This window comes from Triticum aestivum, chromosome 3D (assembly GCF_018294505.1).
Source record: "Triticum aestivum cultivar Chinese Spring chromosome 3D, IWGSC CS RefSeq v2.1, whole genome shotgun sequence".
Lineage (NCBI taxonomy): Eukaryota > Viridiplantae > Streptophyta > Magnoliopsida > Poales > Poaceae > Triticum > Triticum aestivum.
The window spans coordinates 45,883,270-45,903,339 of record NC_057802.1 but is presented as its reverse complement, the minus strand read 5'-3'; the positions used below and the strand labels follow the sequence as shown (position 1 = coordinate 45,903,339).

The 20,070-nt window shown below is 49.1% G+C and overlaps 1 protein-coding gene across 1 annotated transcript; it reads right to left on the bottom strand.

The window, feature by feature from the left end:
* Nucleotides 1-628: 628 nt before the first annotated feature.
* On the bottom strand, nt 629-4,273 carry LOC123077266 (uncharacterized). Its single transcript, XM_044499505.1, has 10 exons — nt 4,076-4,273; nt 3,860-3,981; nt 3,176-3,530; nt 3,003-3,036; nt 2,581-2,784; nt 2,236-2,325; nt 1,807-1,872; nt 1,634-1,725; nt 1,497-1,544; nt 629-1,052 (listed from the first exon to the last, which is right to left on the bottom strand). The coding sequence occupies exons 3-10, from the start codon at nt 3,514-3,516 to the stop codon at nt 935-937; spliced, it is 993 nt and encodes a 330-aa protein (XP_044355440.1). The 5' UTR covers nt 3,517-3,530; nt 3,860-3,981; nt 4,076-4,273; the 3' UTR covers nt 629-934.
* Between the last annotated feature and the right edge of the window lie 15,797 nt (nt 4,274-20,070).

Sequence of the window (20,070 nt, the reverse complement as noted above, 5' to 3'; positions counted from 1 at the left end):
AAAACCATGACTATTGGTGGTAACTAACGGCTCATGTTCGGGACACATATGCCATGGCTTCGTCTCAACCTTGTGTGCCCTGCCCTTTCGAATGTACCCTTGACACATGAGGTGTTGTCTTGTGTGCCCTTTCGAATGTACCCTTGACACATGAGGTGTTGCGGCGTTGTGCAGTCTTGAATGCGCGACGCCTTTCGACCGAATGTACCCTTGACACATGAGGTGTTGCGGCGTTGTGCAGTCTTGAATGCGCGACGCCTTTCGACTACATCAACGATGCAATGACCTGGTTTGGTTTGCTAGGCGATGCCCCTCGACTACGTTGGTGGCACACAGGTGCCGTGGCGTTGCCTCGGCCTCGCGTGACCCTTCAAGTGAGTCCCACGACACCACCTGTGTCGTGGCGTTATGCAGTCTCAGAGCCTTTGGATTGTGTCAACGGTGCAGTGTTGTGGTTTGATCACAGCTGACCGATGCTGTTTGATTACACCAGCGTTGCTCTCTGTTGTGTCGATAGGCTGCAAAGCTTTATCCCCCCACCTTCCCATTCTCTAAAAATATTCCAAAATTCATGGATGTACTGGCTAGGCAAATAGCAGGACAGGAGAAGAAATGCAACTAAAGCAGCTATCAAATGGTGGGGTGTCACATATCAGATTCAGATTGCACAAAATTCCCCACTGGAAAGAACGCCTGGTTCAGACTTCAAAGAAACTACGCATCCCAAAAAATTTGGTGAACATACGTCGTGGCAATTCACACATCCACTTTTGAGTAAAGAACCTCGTAAAGAGCCCGTGCTTTCAAGTACAAGGAATTACAGGCACCTAACTCCGAAGAATGCGGCTGATTGTGTAGTAGCAGAAGCTCCATGTGGTTTTCAGGACAAGGAAAATTGGGAATAAATTGTGCCAGTATATGTGTATCTTCTTGTCTACTTCACGTATGTGTAACTATGTGGGAACCAGCTTTCCAGGAGAGATTTCTTGATCCTCAGAACTAGGGCAAAGAGACCATAACAAGGGAAGTGAAGCAATGCCACCACCAAGTACCTGCATGGGTACAGTTTTTTAAGATCGCAGTTTGAGGCAGAAAGGTTACAAGTTCAAACAGTAATGGAGATTATATGTTAAAAAGAACTATAATTAAGTATCTCGAAAGGATTTTGAACCAGTCGAAATTTATGCAAGAACCTAAAACAGTAATCAGATTATGAAGCTGTTCAGAATTCTGTTGACTAGTCTTCTTGATCATCTATCCAAAAATGGTTGACCCCAAAATGTATCCCCAAGAAACAACCAGTCTGGATTGATGTTTAAGGCAAACCAGTAAGGAAATCTATCAACTGCGGTCAATCTAAGTTCATTCTTGACTTATGCATGCTAGGTATGTACCATGCCCAGTCTAGATTGTATACAAAGGTACTAATTCATTAATGAAGCAGCTGCACATGGAAGAATAGCACTACAAAAGTACTTTCGTCAAGCAGAGCTTACCAGACAGGTGCTCGAGGGTATGTCAAGTCTAGGAATGGGTAAGGCCACCTGGAAAAATAGTATAACATAAACACAAGAATATTTTTTCCACGATTAAGATTCAATATAATAAAGGGAGATGTAAGTAAAAGTATTACCAAATCGACACATTAGCATGGATAATCCACTGAACACTGACGAAAAGGCCTGTCCAGAGCATGAAATATGATATTCTAAACCACGGAAAACGCTGCAATTTTAGATTAAACAATCAATATAAAGATCAGAAGATTGTGGTATGGATTGATATATTCAGGCACAAGACATTTACCAGGCTATTCAAAGCAGTATCACCAATTATGAAGAGAGCATTGAGTGAATGTGTTCCAATCAGCAACTGCAGTATGCAATCACAAAATAGTAGTAAGACATGCAGCAAAGAATATGTTCACCATCGTTAGCACAGCTCCAAACCACCAACAAAATATCACAATTTGCAGAACCCACAACCCAAAGCCATACACAATCATATGGACTAGCTCAATAACCAGAATGGAACTAGAGGGGTCCTATTTAGACTTCTATGTATTATGGTTTTAGAGTAAATTCAGAATAAAATATACAATAATGAAGTAAATGATACAAATCATAGTTTTGGTTATCAAAAAAGTGGCAACAATTCTTCCCATTTCTTTGGACTAACAAATAACTTAAAAGGTCCCAGAGAATACAGTTTGAAAATCTGTGATCGAAAACTCACAAAATTCATTTGATACTGATTCCGGGCAAGAAAAGGGTAGAGAATGAACCAAAACACCATATCCGTAAGCATCACAGCACCTGCATTTGTCTGAAAACAAGCATATCAAAATCGGGGCGCAACAAACACCAAATCCCTAATCATCACCATTCATCGGCCGGCCACAGTTCATAATGCTTTCAGTCAAAGAAAAGCTATAATAATGTAAAATAATTACATGTCAAGCAATTACACTTTCAGATTATGTTATTTGTTTTTTCAATCAATCACAACACACCTACCGTTCAGCAGTTAAAACTCAGAAAATCATTTGCACTTTGTATTTAAATATATATGATGAATTACCTGAAACATAATCTGGAACAGATAACCCCAAAATCCTGCAATTTCCCGGCCATCATGTGTTTTATTGAAACAAGATCTTTTGATGGAATCGTCGTATGTACTTTCCCCCGTTGGAGCAATGATATAAGAGCCATGATCTCCATCAGATTTATCCGTCTTGCAAGCGTACCGATAACATCCATAGATCGAAAGCACCGAACCAAGCTAAAGATGAAGAAGGTGCACGTTAGAGGTATCACCTAGTAAGTGCCAGCAAAATAGGCAATGAGCAAGCATGTGGATACAACAAATTGCATGTTATACAATCAAAAAACATTTTATATTGGTCATTTGTTCAAATTCTGGCAGAACATGTTGTTGTCATTCTCATGTGTAGGTAAGAATAAGTGGTCACAATGAGTTTACTGTAGCAAACAACATACCCCAAAATACAAGGTGACAAGCAAGAAGGTCCACCTGTCAAATGTAGAGAACAAACAAAATCAAATAATTTTCTGAATATTACTTGGTACGAAATGGACACTTCGCGCTATCTTTCAGTTGTTGTTAGCGGAACTTCAGAGGCAGTAACACGAGGAAGGATGAAGTAGCTTACTGAGTGTAGTAAAGGAAGACGGTCCATCCATCGACAATAACATCAGAGACAAGCACTGAAGCCATAAACAAGAATGACACAAGGCGAAAAGCCAGCAGCCAAGCAGGATGGATCTCCTCAAGGCACGGCTTCCAGCAGTCTTCAAGATACACAACTCCGGGTCCGATCTTGGGCCGCGCCTCCTCTCTGTCGACCCCCTCGTCATTGCCGGCCGGCGAACTGGGCCCCTCGTACTTCCAGATCAAGTAGCATGCCAGGGCCATGCAGGAGTAGACCCAGGTCGCGCAGAGCAGGAACCTCCAGTTGAGCCAGTAGCCTGGGTCAGTGGTGTCCATGACCATGGCTGATTGCAATGCTACGACCAAATTGACAACATGTTTTGTCAGGCTTTTTTTCTATAAAATTCGATTCTAATACCATACTTGTGGATGTGACCAAGAGAAAAGCCATTTTCCCCTGTTCCATGCCGACAAACCGAGATATTTGCCGAACAGTGAAAGAAAAAGGGGAATGGAATCAGGTGGTACCCCACGGGAAAGGCAAAGACGAAGCTCTGCGCCATGATTCCGTGATCCAATCCACGCGCACGCCCACACGGAACACAAGAACAGTAACAGCGGGCATCAAGAAGCCTCGCGCGCAGGGGGAGACAGAGAGAGGGGGGAGCAGAGCAGAGCTAATTACCAGTGATCCGTTCAGCAGACCCGCACGCAGCGGGCGCCTCCTCTCCGACGAGAAGAAGAGTGGTTCGCTCCGCCTTCTCCAAGCTCCCGCCTCCCTATCTCTCCAGCTCCGCCCGATTGCCGCTGTCATCAGATCGGAGAAACGCGTGCGCATCAGTACAGCGCGAATCATAAATGCTGGGGACAGGACCAGCGGGGGGCGTGGGTCGATCTTTACCCGTGCTCCGGTCTCCCTCCCTCTCGGGTCGCCGGCGCCGCGGACGGAGGGATCTCCGGAAGCGTCGGGGGGGCGGGAGTCGTGGACTGGTGCCCCGTCTACCAGTCTCACTTCGCTCGCTCGCGGCCACAGACAGGAGTCGGCGGCTGTGGGTGTGGGGGGGAGTGAACAAAGAGGGAGGCCGGCCGTGGGGAGCCACGTATCGGGTGTCTGATTCCAGGGTGCTCCACGGTGGTGGCGATGTGGTGGACCCGGCGACATCTCCGCTTCTCCCTCCGAGTTGGCGTGGGTGACTCGTCGGCAGGAGTCGTTTGCTTGTGCCGTTTTGTCTTTGCCACCTGGGGCAGTCGCAAATCGCCAAACAGTGTCCGCACGTAACACACAAATCGCTAACGTCCACGGGATTTGTGGCTAAACAAGTGTCACCAAGGAAGAGACGAATTTGGGAGTGTATCCGATTGGCACTTGATTAAGAATCAAATGAGTTTCTTTCATTCTAGAAGCGTAGGCCGCGCCTCCGAGGCCTTTAGGTCTTAATAATAATTCATATTTTTTGGCGCAATCTGCCGACCTGAATACACCACGCAACACTTGCAAACACTCGCAGCAGAATCAATAGAGTTGCACCTTGTGTCTTGTTGTAGTAAGAACAAACAACGGCAACAGAGTAGCTTGCTTGTCGGTTGTATTTGTTTTGTAAATTGATGGTGATTTACCGATCATTGTCGGCGACTTGCATACATGCTGGTCAAAAGAGTTGAAGTATAACGCGAACTCAAATCATAGTGTTTCAAAGATGGTTCGCTTTCAGATACTTGCCCTCTTCTGCTGGACCTCAACGCAGATTTTCAGTAAAACTCAAGTTCGAAGCTTTCTCGCCAAAGGTGGAGAGTTTTACTGAGACTGTCAGTGTGGCGTGGAACTCGATCCAATCTTCTAGGAACCCTTTTGTTGTGCAGAACAATAAACTGCGTGCCACGTGGAAGTGCTTATAACGTTGGAGCAGCAAATGGATTAGTAATATCAGCCTGCAAATTTCAATCACTCTGGAAGTCATTTATCGGCTGGATGTTGTTACCAATTATAGGGCACTGCTGAAAGTGCGTTATATCGACTAGGGGGGGGTGAATAGGCGATTTTTACAATTTTGTCACTGGGGAATTTCAAGGTGAGAAAATTCCTAAGCAACGAACTACTTAGCAGCGGAATAGGTACTCAATGCATGCATAACAGAACAGTAGCACAGTCATCATGATGAAATGAAACATACACAGAGTACAAGTAGCGTGTAAACAGGATGAGCAGGCTGAACACAAAGTGACTGAAGAATTAGGAATGAGGAAATTGAGAAAGTCTTCAGTCAAAGTCTTCAAACAGTAACGATCAAGTACATCAACACATGAATGAGGAATGAAAGGGTTGAGGAAATAGAACCAGTAGCTTGGTGAATACGATGATTTGGTAGACCAGTTCCAACTGCTGTGACAGTCGTGTATCTGGTTGAAGCGGCTAGGTATTTAAACCTAAGGACACACAGTCTCGAACACACAATCCTCACCGTATACTCCTTGAGCTAAGATCACACAAACCTCGCCCAATCACTCGTGATAAGTCTTCAGGTGACTTCCAAACCTTCACAGACTCGGTCACTCGGCGGTCCACAATTTCCTCTTGGATGCTCTAGACCATGACGCCTAACCGTCTGGAGGATGCACAATCCTTAAAGGTAACAAGCATCGGTTCCACACAGGAACAATCTCTTCAGTGTGCTCAATCACTTTGGGTTTGTAGGTGTTTGGGTTTGGTTTTACCTCACTTGATGATTTTCGCTCAAAGTCCTCGGAGGATGGGATGCTCTCAATGACAAGTGTCAGTTTCTCTCAGAGCAGCCAACCAACTAGTGGTTATAGGGGGCGGCTATTTATAGCCTAGGGAGCAGCCCGACATGATAAGACATAAATGTCCTTCAATGATATGACCGTTAGGTGGGTAGATATTTTGGGACAACTGGCGCGTAGCACAGCAACGGTCGGATATTTGAGTATCAAATTCCTCAGGGCTATCATGTTCCTCACTTGTAGGCAATCCGCATTGGTGAATTCCTAACTCCTCAATCAGAAAAAATTCCTCAGAGAACAGAAGATCTTCGTCTCTTTCACTGAAGAAATTGACTGAACTGAATGAGATTTCCAATGGCTTCACCCGAAAGGATTGGGTAGGTGTAGGATTTTGAGATGAGCATCACTTGGAAACTTTTCCTTAGTTTTACCTCGACCCCTGTTGAGGATATAAACCTTAGAGTTACCCGCCAGGAGGGGCCGGGTTACTCATAATGGTCATCGCCTGAAGCCCGGCGCCAAGCTTGAAGACGGCGGGCCAAAGATGGGCTTAAGACCCGGAGATGGCTTAAGGCCCGTAGTTACAACCGCCATTATGGTAAAACTTGTAGTGTAAGGCAAGAATAGTTGAGAGTCCGAGCCGGACACTCTTATGAGCCGGCCAGGACTCTGAGAGCTGCTGGGCGTCAACCTCTCTATATAAAGGGACGACCCGGCGGCGGTTTAGGGGAGAGGAAGATCTCGTCGAAAGCCAGGCATAGCAATTAAGCTCCCTGGTCATTGAAACCATAAGAAATACCACCTCAACTGGACGTAGGCTTTTACCTTCACCGTAAGGGGCCGAACCAGTATAACCCTCGTGTTCCTTGTCCCGTTAACCCCTTTAAGCTTCCTAGTTGCGATGGCTCCACGACTAAGTCCTAGCACGAGGACATCTGCCGTGACAATTCCACGACAGTTGGCACCCACCGCGGGGCCAGCGCACGGTGGATTTGAGTTCTTGAAGGGCAGCTTCGAAGGGCTCAAGGGATACGCTGTGGGCCGGATGACCAAGAGTCGTCGCGGCAAGCTCTACATCGACGATGCAAACTGGGGCCCCGACGCCGGCTCAATTGAGTACGGGTACCGGGTCCCCTTCGGCGGAACTCATGTCTTCATTGGCAAGATTGGTGAGCCGGGCCCTGAGCCGGACCTCTGCGCCGATCTCATCGAGACGGCTCAGCATGCACGACCTGCCCGGGCTCTACCTGCCTTGAAGCATGCTTTTGTGGGATGTGTTCATGGAGGACTCTCTGTAGGGTCTGGATCTGGTGATGAGACGGCCGCCGGCTCTGACGGCGAGTCGTCCACAGATGAGTCAAACTCATTATATCAACTTCAAGATGGCAGGCTCAGGGTTGTTCCGATGGTGACAGTATTCTGGACCCTTTTGAGCCGCCGAGCCGGGTTGGAATCTTCATGGCCGGTGCACAGCCTGTTCAAAATCCTGCCGCTGGGTCAGGAAACCCGGTGCCCTCGCCGGCTCAGGTACTGATGGATCTCACGGACAAGATGACAGCCCTGTTGACCGCTACGGTTGACCCGGCAGATCAAGCTCAGCATGACGCGAAGGTGGTGCAGTTAAAGCTAGATCTAGTGAAAGCCAAGGAGGATCTGGCGGCGGAAGGGATCAGGATGGCTGCGGAGAGGGCGGCTCTCGACGCCCAGACTCAGTTGATTCAGGCGCAGTCCTTCCGGCTCATGATGGATCAGAACGCGTCCAATGAGGTCATGAGAAGGAGGCATCAGAAGGCCCAATCTCGACTCCCTCCGGTCTACGATCCTCGAAATCTCTTCAACACGCCAGGTGCAGGGTCTAGTAACCCGTCGGAGATCATAGTGCTCGGGGCTGGGACACCCATTCAGCCACAAGTAATGGGGCCTCCCCGGGTGAACCCTGCCCCGCCTCAGTATGTGCCAATACCACCGGGTCATTATGCTAACCCGCTGGAAAACATGGTCGCTGCGGCAGCACGGCTGGCGGCTCTCCCAATTGACGGCGACTCTCCAACGGCTGTTGAAACCCGCCGGGTCAGAGAACTCCTTCAGACAGCGCTGGCGCAGCAAGAGGCGTACTCTTACAGCCGGGACAGGATCCATTCAACCCCTCGTCCAGGCCGGAGCCCAAGTTATAGCAGACACATGGTTTCAGCGACCGGCTCAAGTAATGTCCGACGCCATGACTTGCCCCCTGGCCATGGCCCGGCTCATAACGGAGCCTTTCACGCAACAGACCAAGATAGAGCGCGGCAAGAGGCGGAGCAGGTGCCTCAGTTGACGGCTTACCAGACACCCCCGGCTTATCTGACGACTTTCGTCGACGTGGTCATCCCTACGAGGACTGGAGGTGTCCCTTGTTTAGTGCCGGCTCTCCGCAATGAACGTCTACCCAAGGACTTCAAAGGGCCTAGGAAGGTGCCTAATTACACGGCTGATTTACAACCCGGAGCCTGGATCGAGAGTTACGAGATGGCCATGGAATTGCTGGAGGTTAGTGAAGCGGCGATGGCCAAGTACTTCACCATGATGCCATGATGTTAGATGGGACGGCCCGCACTTGGTTGAAAGGGCTGCCACCGAATTCCATCGTGTCTTGGGCTGAGCTGAAAGCCCGGTTCATCCAAAACTTCAAAGATACCTGTAGGCAGTCTATGTCAATTGTGGATTTGACTAACTGTAAACAGCAGGAGGGTGAGTCTACGACACATTGGGTTCGCCGGGTCAAAGAGATAATACATTCGTCTGATAAGATGGATGTCGGCTCTGCAGTCTTAATGTTGGAGCAGAATTGTCGTTTCCTGCCCCTGAAGATGAAACTCGGGCGGCTTAAGCGCGACTGCAATGATATGGGTACGCTGATGGCGGCTCTCGTCAAGTACGCCAACTCTGATAGTACCAAGGACCCCGCTTCGGATGATGAAAGGACAGGGAAGGGAAAGAAGAACGGCAATGGCAAGGGTCCTCAGCATAACCCGGGGAACCAAGGAGGTGGCAAGCGTAAGGCCGACGGCAGCCTAGAGTTCGTGGCCAACGCCAGCTCACAGGGTAATAACCAGCGACGCAAGGGGAGGCCACCTCCCCGAGCCGGCGGGTCAGGCCCGACGCTGGAGCAGCTGTTGAATGAGCCTTGTCCAAGGCATGGCTCTAGGGAGAAGCCAGCTACTCATCTATGGAAGGATTGCGCAATCATGAAGGCCTTTAAGAATTCCAATGCCTTTAGTGGAAACAATGGCCCGGGCGACGGCTCAGGCGCCGGCGGCTTTCATGGCCCGGGCGGCGGCTCAAATTCCAATCCTCAGAACGGTCAAGGGGGCTTTAATCAGCAGTCCGGCCAGGGTCATCAACAACAGCAGGGGGTTATCAGACCAATCCCAAGTAGCTTAACGGTGGACAGTATCACGTATTTACCACCAGTCTGTGTAAGCGAGATCAGAAGCTTCATAAGAGGGCTGTGAATGCTGTTGAGCCGGCGGTTCCACGTTATTTAAGATGGTCTGAGCAGCCTATTGTGTGGAGTAGGGAGGATCACCCTCCCCGGGTTGATAATCCGGGTCACTTGGCCCTGGTGGTGGCTCCTTAGGTGGGAGGATATAAGTTCACTAAGGTGCTCATGGATGGAGGCAGCAGCATCAACATCCTCTATTATGAGACTTTCCGTCGTATGGGGTTGATTGATAAGAACCTCAGCCAGTCCAATACTGTTTTCCATGGCGTGGTGCCTGGTAAGTCGGCTTATCCAGTTGGTAAGATCGAATTGGAAGTGGCCTTTGGAGACGAGTACAACTACATGGTGGAAAAATTGACCTTTGAGGTGGTCAAGATAAGAAGTCCGTATCATGCTATATTTGGGCGGCCGGCTTATGCCAAGTGCATGGCACGACCGTGTTACGTGTATTTGCAGCTCAAGATGCCGGGTCACAATGGGACCATTACGGTTCATGGCAGCTGGAAGGTGGCCCTGGAGTGTGAGGAAGGCGATGCGGCTTATGCAGAAGCCGTTTGTGCAACAGAGGAGTTGAAGTTTTACAAGGATAATGTTGACCCAACAGATATGACCTCTCTGAAAAAGCCGACTACGGAGCATGAGCCGGCGATGAAATTTAAGTCAGCTGATGAGACTAAACTTGTTGATTTCATTCCAGGTGACTCATCTCAGCAGTTTAGCATCAGTGCCAATTTGGATCTGAAATAGGAAAGCGCGCTCATCGAGTTCATCCGTGAGAACAGGGACATCTTTGCATGGAAACCTTCTGACATGCCAGGTGTACCTAGAGAACTCGCTGAGCACACTCTCAATGTCGATCCGAAATTTAAGCCGGTTAGGCAATTCCTTCGGCGGTTTAATGAAGAGAGGCGGAAAGCCATTGGTGAGGAGGTGGCCCGGCTCTTGGCGGCCGGGTTTATTGTTGAAGTCTTTCACCCAGAATGGTTAGCTAACCCGGTGCTCGTGCTCAAGAAGAATGCCACCTGGCAGATGTGTGTGGACTACACGGACTTAAACAAGGCGTGTCCGGCTGATCCTTTTGCCCTTCCCCGTATTGATCAGATCATTGATGCTACGGCGGGTTGCGAGCGTTTAAGTTTTTTGGATGCGTATTCTGGATATCATCAGATTAAAATGGCAGTTAAAGACCAGGAGAAGACGGCGTTCATCACTCCCTTTGGAGCCTTCTGTTATGTGTCTATGCCTTTTGGACTCAAGAGTGCACAGGCGACTTATCAGCGTTGCAGAACTGTCTTCATAACCAGATTGGGCACAATGTTCATGCTTATGTGGATGATATCGTGGTTAAGTCCAGGGAGGAGGAAACCTTGATAGATGACCTGAGGGAAACCTTTGATAATCTTCGGGTCTACAAGATGATGCTTAACCCGGCCAAGTGTGTTTTTGGTGTTCCTGCAGGCAAGCTCTTGGGTTTTCTGGTTTCTCATAGAGGCATCGAAGCTAACCCGGAGAAGATCAAGGCAATCACCTCTCTGGCTAAGCCGGCGTGTATAAACGACGTCCAGCGCCTGGCGGGTCGTATCGCTGCTTTAAGCCGGTTTATAAGCCGTTTGGGTGAGAAGGCCATGCCATTGTACCAGTTGATGAAGAAAACTGATGACTTTGTCTGGAATGATGCTGCTAATACTGCTTTTGAGGATTTGAAGAGACAGCTGGCGGAGCCCCCAGTCCTTGCTGCTCCGGTTGACAAAGAGCCTTTATTGCTGTATGTAGCTGCTAACACACGGGCCGTCAGTGTGGCTGTGGTGGTGGAGCGCAAGGAAGAGGGTAAGGAGCATCCGGTTCAGCGGCCGGTTTATTACGTCAGCGAAGTGCTCATCGAGTCCAAACAGCGGTATCCACATTGGCAGAAGCTTGTTTATGGTGTGTTCATGGCAAGCCGGAAGCTTAAGCATTATTTCCAGGGTCACCCTATCACTGTGGTTAGTTCTGCTCCCCTTGGAGATATCATCCAAAACAGAGAAGCCACAGGAAGAGTGGCTAAGTGGGCTATAGAGCTCGGGCCTCATGGTCTGAAATACGTACCACGCACTGCTGTTAAATCTCAAGCTTTGGTGGATTTCATCAACGATTGGACAGAGCTACAAGTGCCCGAAGAAAAGCCGGATAATACATATTGGACTATTCACTTTGATGGGTCCAGGCAATTGGAGGGCTCGGGGGCTGGAGTTGTATTGGCTTCCCCTAAAGGTGACAAGTTTCATTATGTGATGCGGTTGATATTTCCTTGCACTAACAATGCGGCTGAGTACGAGGCCTTGCTCCATGGTCTTCGGATGGCTAAGGAGATGAGTTTGAGCCGGGTAAGGTGCTTCGGCGATTCAGACTTAGTGGCTCAACAAGTATCAGGCAAGTGGGATTCCAAGGACCCTCTCATGGCGGCTTATCGCCGTGAGGTTGATGCCATTGCTGGACACTTTCAGGGTTACCAAGTAGAGCACATCGATCGCAGGAAGAACGAGGCGGCTGATGCATTAAGCCGGCTGGGCTCTAAGCGAAAACCGGTGCCGCCTAATACTTTCCTGGACATCTTGCATAACCCTTCTGTTAAAGTACCTACAGAGGAAGACTTGGCTGTCCCTGACCCGGAGGCACAGTTGGTGGCGGCTCTTCACATCACCCCGGACTGGACAGTGCCCTACTTGGCTTACATGACCCGGGGAGATTTGCCTGACGATGAAACTTTGGCCAGACAAATAACCCGACGGTCTAAGTCGATGGTCGTCATCAATGGTGAGCTGCATCGCCGCAGTGTTACTGGAACATTCCAGCATTGTGTTTCTCCTGAGGAGGGTCAAGAAATCTTACGTGAAATTTACGAGGGAGATTGTGGCCATCATGCCGGCTCAAAATCTCTTGTGGCCAAGGCTTTTCGTCATGGTTTTTATTGGCTGACGGCTCATGCTGATGCGGAGGACTTGGTCAGTAAATGTGATGGTTGCCAGAGGTTCTCGCGACGGGCTCATGTGCCGGCTCAGGAGCTGAGGATGATTCCAATTACTTGGCCATTTGCGGTCTGGGGGCTTGACATGGTTGGGCCTTTTAAAAGGTCCAAGGATAAGAAGACCCACCTCTTGGTGGCAGTTGACAAATTCACAAAGTGGGTTGAAGCAGAGCCAGTTAGCAAGTGTGACGCAGCCACGGCGGTTCAGTTCATGAAGAGGGTGATATTTCGCTTTGGTTTTCCACACAGCATTATAACTGACAATGGTACCAATCTGTCTAAAGGCGCCATGGAGGAGTTTTGTCAACGAGAGCATATTCGACTTGATGTTTCATCAATGGCTCACCCTCAATCCAATGGTCAAGCGGAGAGAGCTAATCAGGAGATTCTGAAAGGCATCAAGCCCCGGCTTTTGGTCCCTTTGCAACGGACGCCGGGTTGTTGGGTAGAGGAGCTACCCTCTATGTTATGGAGCATTAATACTACTCCTAACAGGTCTACGGGTTACACGCCCTTCTTCATGGTTTATGGAGCGGAAGCAGTCCTCCCCAGTGACATCCGTCATGACTCGCCTCGAGTGGCGGCTTATGTTGAGGCGGATAATGAACAGGCGCGCCAAAATGCTCTTGACTTGTTGGACGAACAGCGTGACATGGCAGCAGCTCGCTCAGCGATTTACCAACAAGACCTGCGCCGTTATCACAGCCGCCGGGTTAAGTCCCGGGTCTTCCAGGAAGGTGATCTGGTGCTCCGGCTCATCCAAGATCAAACAGATGCGCACAAGCTATCCCCGCCTTGGGAAGGGCCCTTTGTGGTCAGCAAGAACTTGCACAACGGGTCATATTACCTCATTGATATTCGGGAGCACAAAGATTCACGCAAGTCGGAGGAGGAGACCCGTCGGCCATGGAACATAGCTCAGCTTCGGCCTTATTACACTTGAGCCACCGGCTCTCATAATGTACATATTTCTATAGCCATGTATATATTATGATAAGCAATAAAGCAGGACCTCTGTCCTTTTTTTCTCCTCCAAAGGTAAATGTGTTGTTTCCATTACAAGATCACATGGTAACTTGGAGGTGGATCCGGCTTATGATCATATTCGAATCTAGCCATACGCAAAATAATCACTTGGGGGCTTCCTGTTCAAACATAGGTCGTATTCGAACCAAAGAGAACATAGCTGTCGATACCCATTTGATTGGCAAAGTGCCGAGCTCATTGGGGAGTTTTCTTTGATCATATTTGAATCATAGCTCAACCCCCTTTGGGAACCGACGTGGATCGTATTCGAATCAGCGTCGTTAAACAACTCTTAAGGTCATTTGGGGGCTTCCTGTTCAAACATGGGTCGTATTCGAACCAAAGAGAACATAGCTGTCGGTACGCTCTTGATCGGCATCGCCAAACCCACTGGGGGCTATATGATCGCATTCGAATCTTAGCTTAACCCCTTTGGGACGGGTCTCTGGTCGTATTCGAACCGGAAGCCCCTAAGTTTTGATTTTCTGATTTACAGCAAGTTCTTATGGTTGTATCAACAGTGTACACGGCAGTTCTTATTTCGCCGACTTAACTTTGATTCACAGTGTTGGTCACACACAATCAGCATTATCAAGACTGGTAACCCGGAGTTGAAGCACCAACCTTATTATCCGGGTTATATAAACCGGAAGCGTATCTGAAGGCCTGTAAGTATATTATTACGGTTATATCAAGGGCATTATTGAGGACCAGTCTTTGGTGACTTAGATTCATATTCCGGGTTATATGTGTGAGACTATGATTCTCAGTGCGGTAAGCCGCCTAGAGACTTGTTTCTTGTTTTTCTATGCAGGATAGTTAAAGACAGCTATTTGAGCTTAAGAAAGATAAATGATCAATTATGACCCGGAAGAATATAAGGAAGCAACTTCAGTGGAGTTAAGCATTCAACACGTGCACGATGGCACGACAAAGTTAAAATGTTGGTCCTACTCTATTACAAGACTCCCCGAGTCCAAAAGGGTGCAGCATTGTTTAAACAAGCCGCCTAAAGAGTCAAGATGCTTGCCGGGTTGAAGCTTCCGACTCATCCCTCTCCGCTCCTCCGGCTGTTCCCAAGACCTGGAAGGTTGACGACTTCCAGTCAATGCCTCTCAAAGCTTCAAATTGAGCTTCCTCGTCAATTAACCCGGCCGGGTCAATTTTCGGGGCAAAGGTGTGCTTACGAGTCGGCAGGACCAAGCTGATGGCTTCATAACGCGGAGTGGGGATCCTCTGATTCTCTGCGTCGTAGCCCGGCTGGTACTTGGTCAGATCGGTGTCATTCCCAATCCGGGTGGCCACCGGGCGCACGATCTTCACACAGGCAGCAAAGTCTTTTTGGTCGAAGGGGGTGCCGTCTTCCTTCAAGCTGGGGTAACCAAGTGCAATGTCAGCCGGGTCTAGCTCTGGAAGGAAAGCCTTGGCCCGGCTCAGAGCAGCTATGGCTCCGGCTCTTGCAGAAGCTCGTCGCAGCTCTTGGAAACGCTGAGGAAGAACGGCAAGCCGGCGAAGTACGTCTGCCAGGTGAGTCGGAACCTCGTTGGATAGGGCCACAACGGCCAAGGCGCGCTGTGACCCGGTGTAGAGTTGCTCCACCAGAGTGTACACGGCCTTCAACTTGGTCAGCACATTTTGATTGAGGTTGGCGCTTCTGGGACCTGTTTAACAAAGTAAGATAAGCCGCTCGCAATGATAGGAGTTATGAGACATAAAGACTATAAACTTGTCGAGAGCCGGCAAAAGGACTTACCGAAGATTGCGGCGACCATTTGTGACACATGGCGCTTTAAGCCGGAGAGTTCGGCGGTTCTCTCCGTCAGAGCCTTCTCCGCCTGTTCGGCCCGGCTTACAAGAGCAACCTTCTCTTTGGCCCAAGTCTTCCTTTCAGCTTCAAACTTCTTCTTCAGCTTCTCTTGAGCAGCAATGCTGGATTCGAATTTGGCGTTGGCCTTCCGGGTCTCAGTTTCCTGAGTCTTCAGGCGGTTCTTCAGCTCAGAGATATCAGCCTCAAATTTTTTGCAAGCAGCCTGCACAATTTCCGGGTTATAGTATGAACAATTATTATGCAATTTTAAAGTCCCAAGCACTTTCCAAGCAAAGGCACTTGGCACTTGGGGGCTAATGCATGTCGAAAGTTTCTATCTATAAATTACAGGTTCATGGAAGTAAGCTGGAAATTAAGTCTACAACATATTCTATCATAAGTGGTAGACTTGGGGGCTAGTATGGTAAAGATGACTATGCAGTAAGCAATAGAGTGGTACCTCAGACTTCTGCTGTATCTGCTTCACCATGTCAATCTCCAAGTCCCGGCTGCTGTGCACCTGATTGACATAGCCGGAGATGATCTCTCCAATGCTCAGGTTGGCGTAGTTGGTGATGTCCAGCTTGGCCCGGCGGCGCTCTAGCAACTCTTCCTTCGCAGAGCACTTAGCCAGCGCAGTGGGTCTCCCCGGCTCGACAAACTCCGTCCGGGTGATTACCACGTCTGGGTCATCGGTCGGCTGAGCCGGGCTGGAGATGTCCGGGTTGGTGGAAGTCTCCATGGCTGGTTCGTCGGTTGGAGTGGTGGCTTCAGGAGCAGAGGCAGCTGGCGGCTCTTGAGCTGAAACCTCCGGCTCAGGCAAGACCGGCTCTTCGACCGGCTTATTCTTCTTCGCCCTCTTGCTGAGCTTTGCCTGGGCACTGAAAGGACAAAAAGGTTAGTACAAAAGTATGAGTAAAGATAAGTACAACAAGAGATGATCATCATTACCCGGGTACGGTCTTGCAAGCCGGCAGGTTTGATTGCATCGAGTCACCAGAGGAAGGTGAAGTTTCCTGATAATTGGAATCAAACGAATTGAGCGGTTGAAGAGTGACACCCGCTAAAGGATGACAAGGGTATAAGTTGGAGATAACCTCAGTCCGGCGCTTTCTTGATGCTTCGGGTAAGCCGGAGGAGAGGTCTGCATCCTTGCTGGCCCGGGTTTGCCTCCGGCTCTCATGAATCTGTTGCTTCAAAAGAAATTGAGGATCTTGATAAGCTAAAGGATGTGAAAATCTTACTTTCCGGGTTACTCTTCGGACTTTCAGCCTTGGCAAGGGCTCCGAGTCGGAGGAAAGTGTCATTACCTCTTCAGTCACCGGGTTATTTGCTCTGGTGTCATCCTGTGGATAGCCAAGTTAATAAGGTGGCCAAAAGACAGCAGAAAAGCGGAAACAAAAACAAGAGCCTACAGATTCAGGGGTTACCTCTGACTCGGAGCTATCGCTTAGCTGAAGCAGCTCTGAGGCAGTAGGCCTGCTTCCCTTCTTGCGAGGAGCGGCTCTCCTGGCGGCTTTCTTAGCCTTCCTGGCCTTCTTGGCCGCTTCATGGTCATATTTGACCTTCCAAAACTTGTCATTAGCCTGAAATATACAACAAAGATTTCTTAAAGTTCAGAGGGAAATTATTCAAAGTAAAACCAAGGTGTTCAGGTCAGGGACTTACCGCCGGAGCCGGATTAGCTTGGCAGAAGGGGTTCAAGCCGGTCCTCCCACAGTCGGCTAGGCTCTCATTCAGGAGAGACTTGGTCATGTCGTCCACAACATCTTCAGGAAGATCATTGGGACTGTGCCGCAGAGGGTCATCCTTCCGGCGCGTATAAGCACACATTAAGCTGGGGCGGCGGCTCAAAGGGATCACCCGCCAGGAGATCCAAACCCGGACCAGATCAATGCCGTTGAGGCCGTTGCCCAGGAGAGCCTTGATCTTGTTGATGGTGGGGATCAGAGGTTGACGCTCCGCCTGAGATAGTTTGTCTGGCAGAGGGTGGTTTGGTTCCAGACGCACGGCACGAAAGCCGGGCAGAGGGCTCTCGTCAGCCGGAGACATGTCCTGGCAATAAAACCATGTCTGGTTCCAGTCCTTTGGATGGCTGGGCGGCTCAGCGTAAGGAAAGAGGCAGTCTCTCCGGCGTTGAATGGAGATTCCACCAAGTTCCAGGCTCGGTCCGTTGGCGCACTCATTCTGGCGGTTCAAATAGAATAGCTCTCTAAAGAGCAGAAGGCTGGGCTCTTCTCCAAGGTAGACTTCGCAGAATACTTGGAAGTTGCATATATTTGACACGGAATTGGGTCCTATGTCTTGCGGCCGCAGATCAAAGAAATTCAGCACATCTCTAAAGAACTTTGAGCCGGGCGGTGCGAAGCCCCGGCTCATGTGATCCGCAAATATTACCACCTCCCCGTCCCTTGGTTGTGGTCTCTCCTCTGACGGGTCAGGGGCACGGTAAGACATGGCATCCTTCTTGGGCAGGTAACCCGTCTTCACAAAGTCCGCTAAGGTTTCGTCGGTGACGTTGGACCTCATCCAGTTGCACGTGATGGGTGCTTTGGGAGCTTTGGGAGGCATTGTAAAAGATGGAAGCCTATGATAAAGGGAAATGTCCAGTTCAATTATAAGCCGGAGGAAGTTTACAGTTCAATGTTTAAAGTGGCGGCTTATGAAGGGGCCTAATGACATATGGTTAAGTGCATCGGGTTGTCTAAGCCGCTGCAGGTATCGAGAGTAATTCAAATTGTCTACAGCTTTATCATAAATAAGCCGGAAGATTTTACGGCGCGTGGCTTCTTTTGAGCCGGAAAGTTTTATGGCGCGTGGCTTCTTTTGAGCCGGAAATGTAAGCCGCCATAACTCAGCAGATGCAGTTTTTTACTAAGTGTGGTGAAAACAGGTTTCACAGATCGCAGTAATTATTTTGGATCAAAACGGTCGACTAAAGAGGAAAGTTTCTAGACCTAAAACAGACGCAGAAGAAGTTCATAGGTTTGAACGGAGCCTTTATGCAGTGAAAAGGGATCTATATACATTGGGAACGGGTGTGAAACAACTACCGCAACAGTTCTATACAGTCTACAGATCAAGAAGGGGTGGTAATAATGAAATCTACCAAGAGCTCGCGATGAACGGTGACGAACACGGGAAGAACAGCAAGAACCCTAATGCGGATCTATTCTACGGAGTAACAAGGGCTTACGGGTACTGGAGAGTTGCGGAGGTCGCTGCCGTTTATCTGGTCACGTCAGGTTGATGCAGCGGCCTGAGTTGGGGAAGACAAGAAGACCCGCGGCAGCGGCGGCGATGGAGCTCGAGCGGGAGAACAGTGGTGAGAGGAGGAAGACGAGTGACTGGAGGCTCATCGGGTCGGGCTATTTATAAGCTGAGGCCCATAAGTGGGCGCGAGAAACGAGGAGGCCACGACGCGGTTATCTCACCATAAAAATGCCTCGATTTTCGGGACGGCAATTAAGGATAAGATCCGTTGCGGATATGGTGGAGTAAAAAATGGACTTCATGGAGGATGACGTCACGGCGGGTTATAACCTTCACACGACCATAAGCCGGAAGGTTTTTTCTCTCAGAAGAATTGAAGATTGACATGAACCGGTTCAAATCAATCTGGGGCCTAATGTTGAGGATATAAACCTTAGAGTTACCCGCCAGGAGGGGCCGGGTTACTCATAATGGTCATCGCCTGAAGCCCGGCGCCAAGCTTGAAGACGGCGGGCCAAAGATGGGCTTAAGACCCGGAGATGGCTTAAGGCCCGTAGTTACAACCGCCATTATGGTAAAACTTGTAGTGTAAGGCAAGAATAGTTGAGAGTCCGAGCCGGACACTCTTATGAGCCGGCCGGGACTCTGAGAGCTGTTGGGCGTCAACCTCTCTATATAAAGGGACGACCCGGCGGCGGTTTAGGGGAGAGGAAGATCTCGTCGAAAGCCAGGCATAGCAATTAAGCTCCCTGGTCATCGAAACCATAAGCAATACCACCTCAACTGGACGTAGGCTTTTACCTTCACCGTAAGGGGCCGAACCAGTATAACCCTCCTGTTCCTTGTCCCGTTAACCCCTTTAAGCTTCCTAGTTGCGATGGCTCCACGACTAAGTCCTAGCACGAGGACATCTGCCGTGACAATTCCACGACAACACCCTTTAATAGTACGATGTTTCCTATGACTCAAGAAAGAGAAAAATGAAACTACGAAAACAGAAGTCTTCACGCTTCATAATCCTCGCATGAATATCAAGTCTTCAAGGTCACACCAATTTCCTCACTTTCAAAGTCTTCAAGAAAACCAAAGTCTTCAACTGAAGACATTCATTTTTAGGGGTCGACTTTCATCGTAAATATCAAATTCCTCATAGACATATAGACCTGTGTACACTCACAAACTCATTAGACCCTTAACCTATAAGTCTTCAATACACCAAAATCACTAAGGGCACTAGATACACTTACACCCGCTTGAAGACTGACTCAAATTTCTCCCCCTTTGTCATCGAATGACCAAAAGGGACGAAAAATGAGGACTAACGCCCCTGAAGAATATCATCATGATATCAATGGAGGAGCGCTAGCGTTGTTGGGGTCATCCGTTGGAGTAGGGCCTGCCGCGGTGTCGTTCAAGTCTTCAGCTTCATCCGTCTCGCGCGATGAAGAATATGAACTTGCAACCAGCTGAGGAACTTTGACCTTCTTGAATTTCTTTGAAGGTGGTTGTGACCAATTAAAGTCCTGTTTGAAGTCTATCTCCTTGAGATCTTTGGCACTGTAGAGATTAGACAGAATAGCCCAAGTGCGGCCAAAGACTTCATGCAAGTAGTAGTGATTCTTC

Coding starts and splice junctions, on each gene's coding strand:
- LOC123077266 (XM_044499505.1), bottom strand. CDS start 3,516: ATGGTCATGGACACCACTGACCCAGGCTACTGGCTCAACTGGAGGTTC. Junction 3,037..3,175: donor GTCTTCCTTTACTACACTCA/GTAAGCTACTTC, acceptor TACATTTGACAG/GTGGACCTTCTTGCTTGTCA. Junction 1,726..1,806: donor ATACTGCTTTGAATAGCCTG/GTAAATGTCTTG, acceptor CTAAAATTGCAG/CGTTTTCCGTGGTTTAGAAT.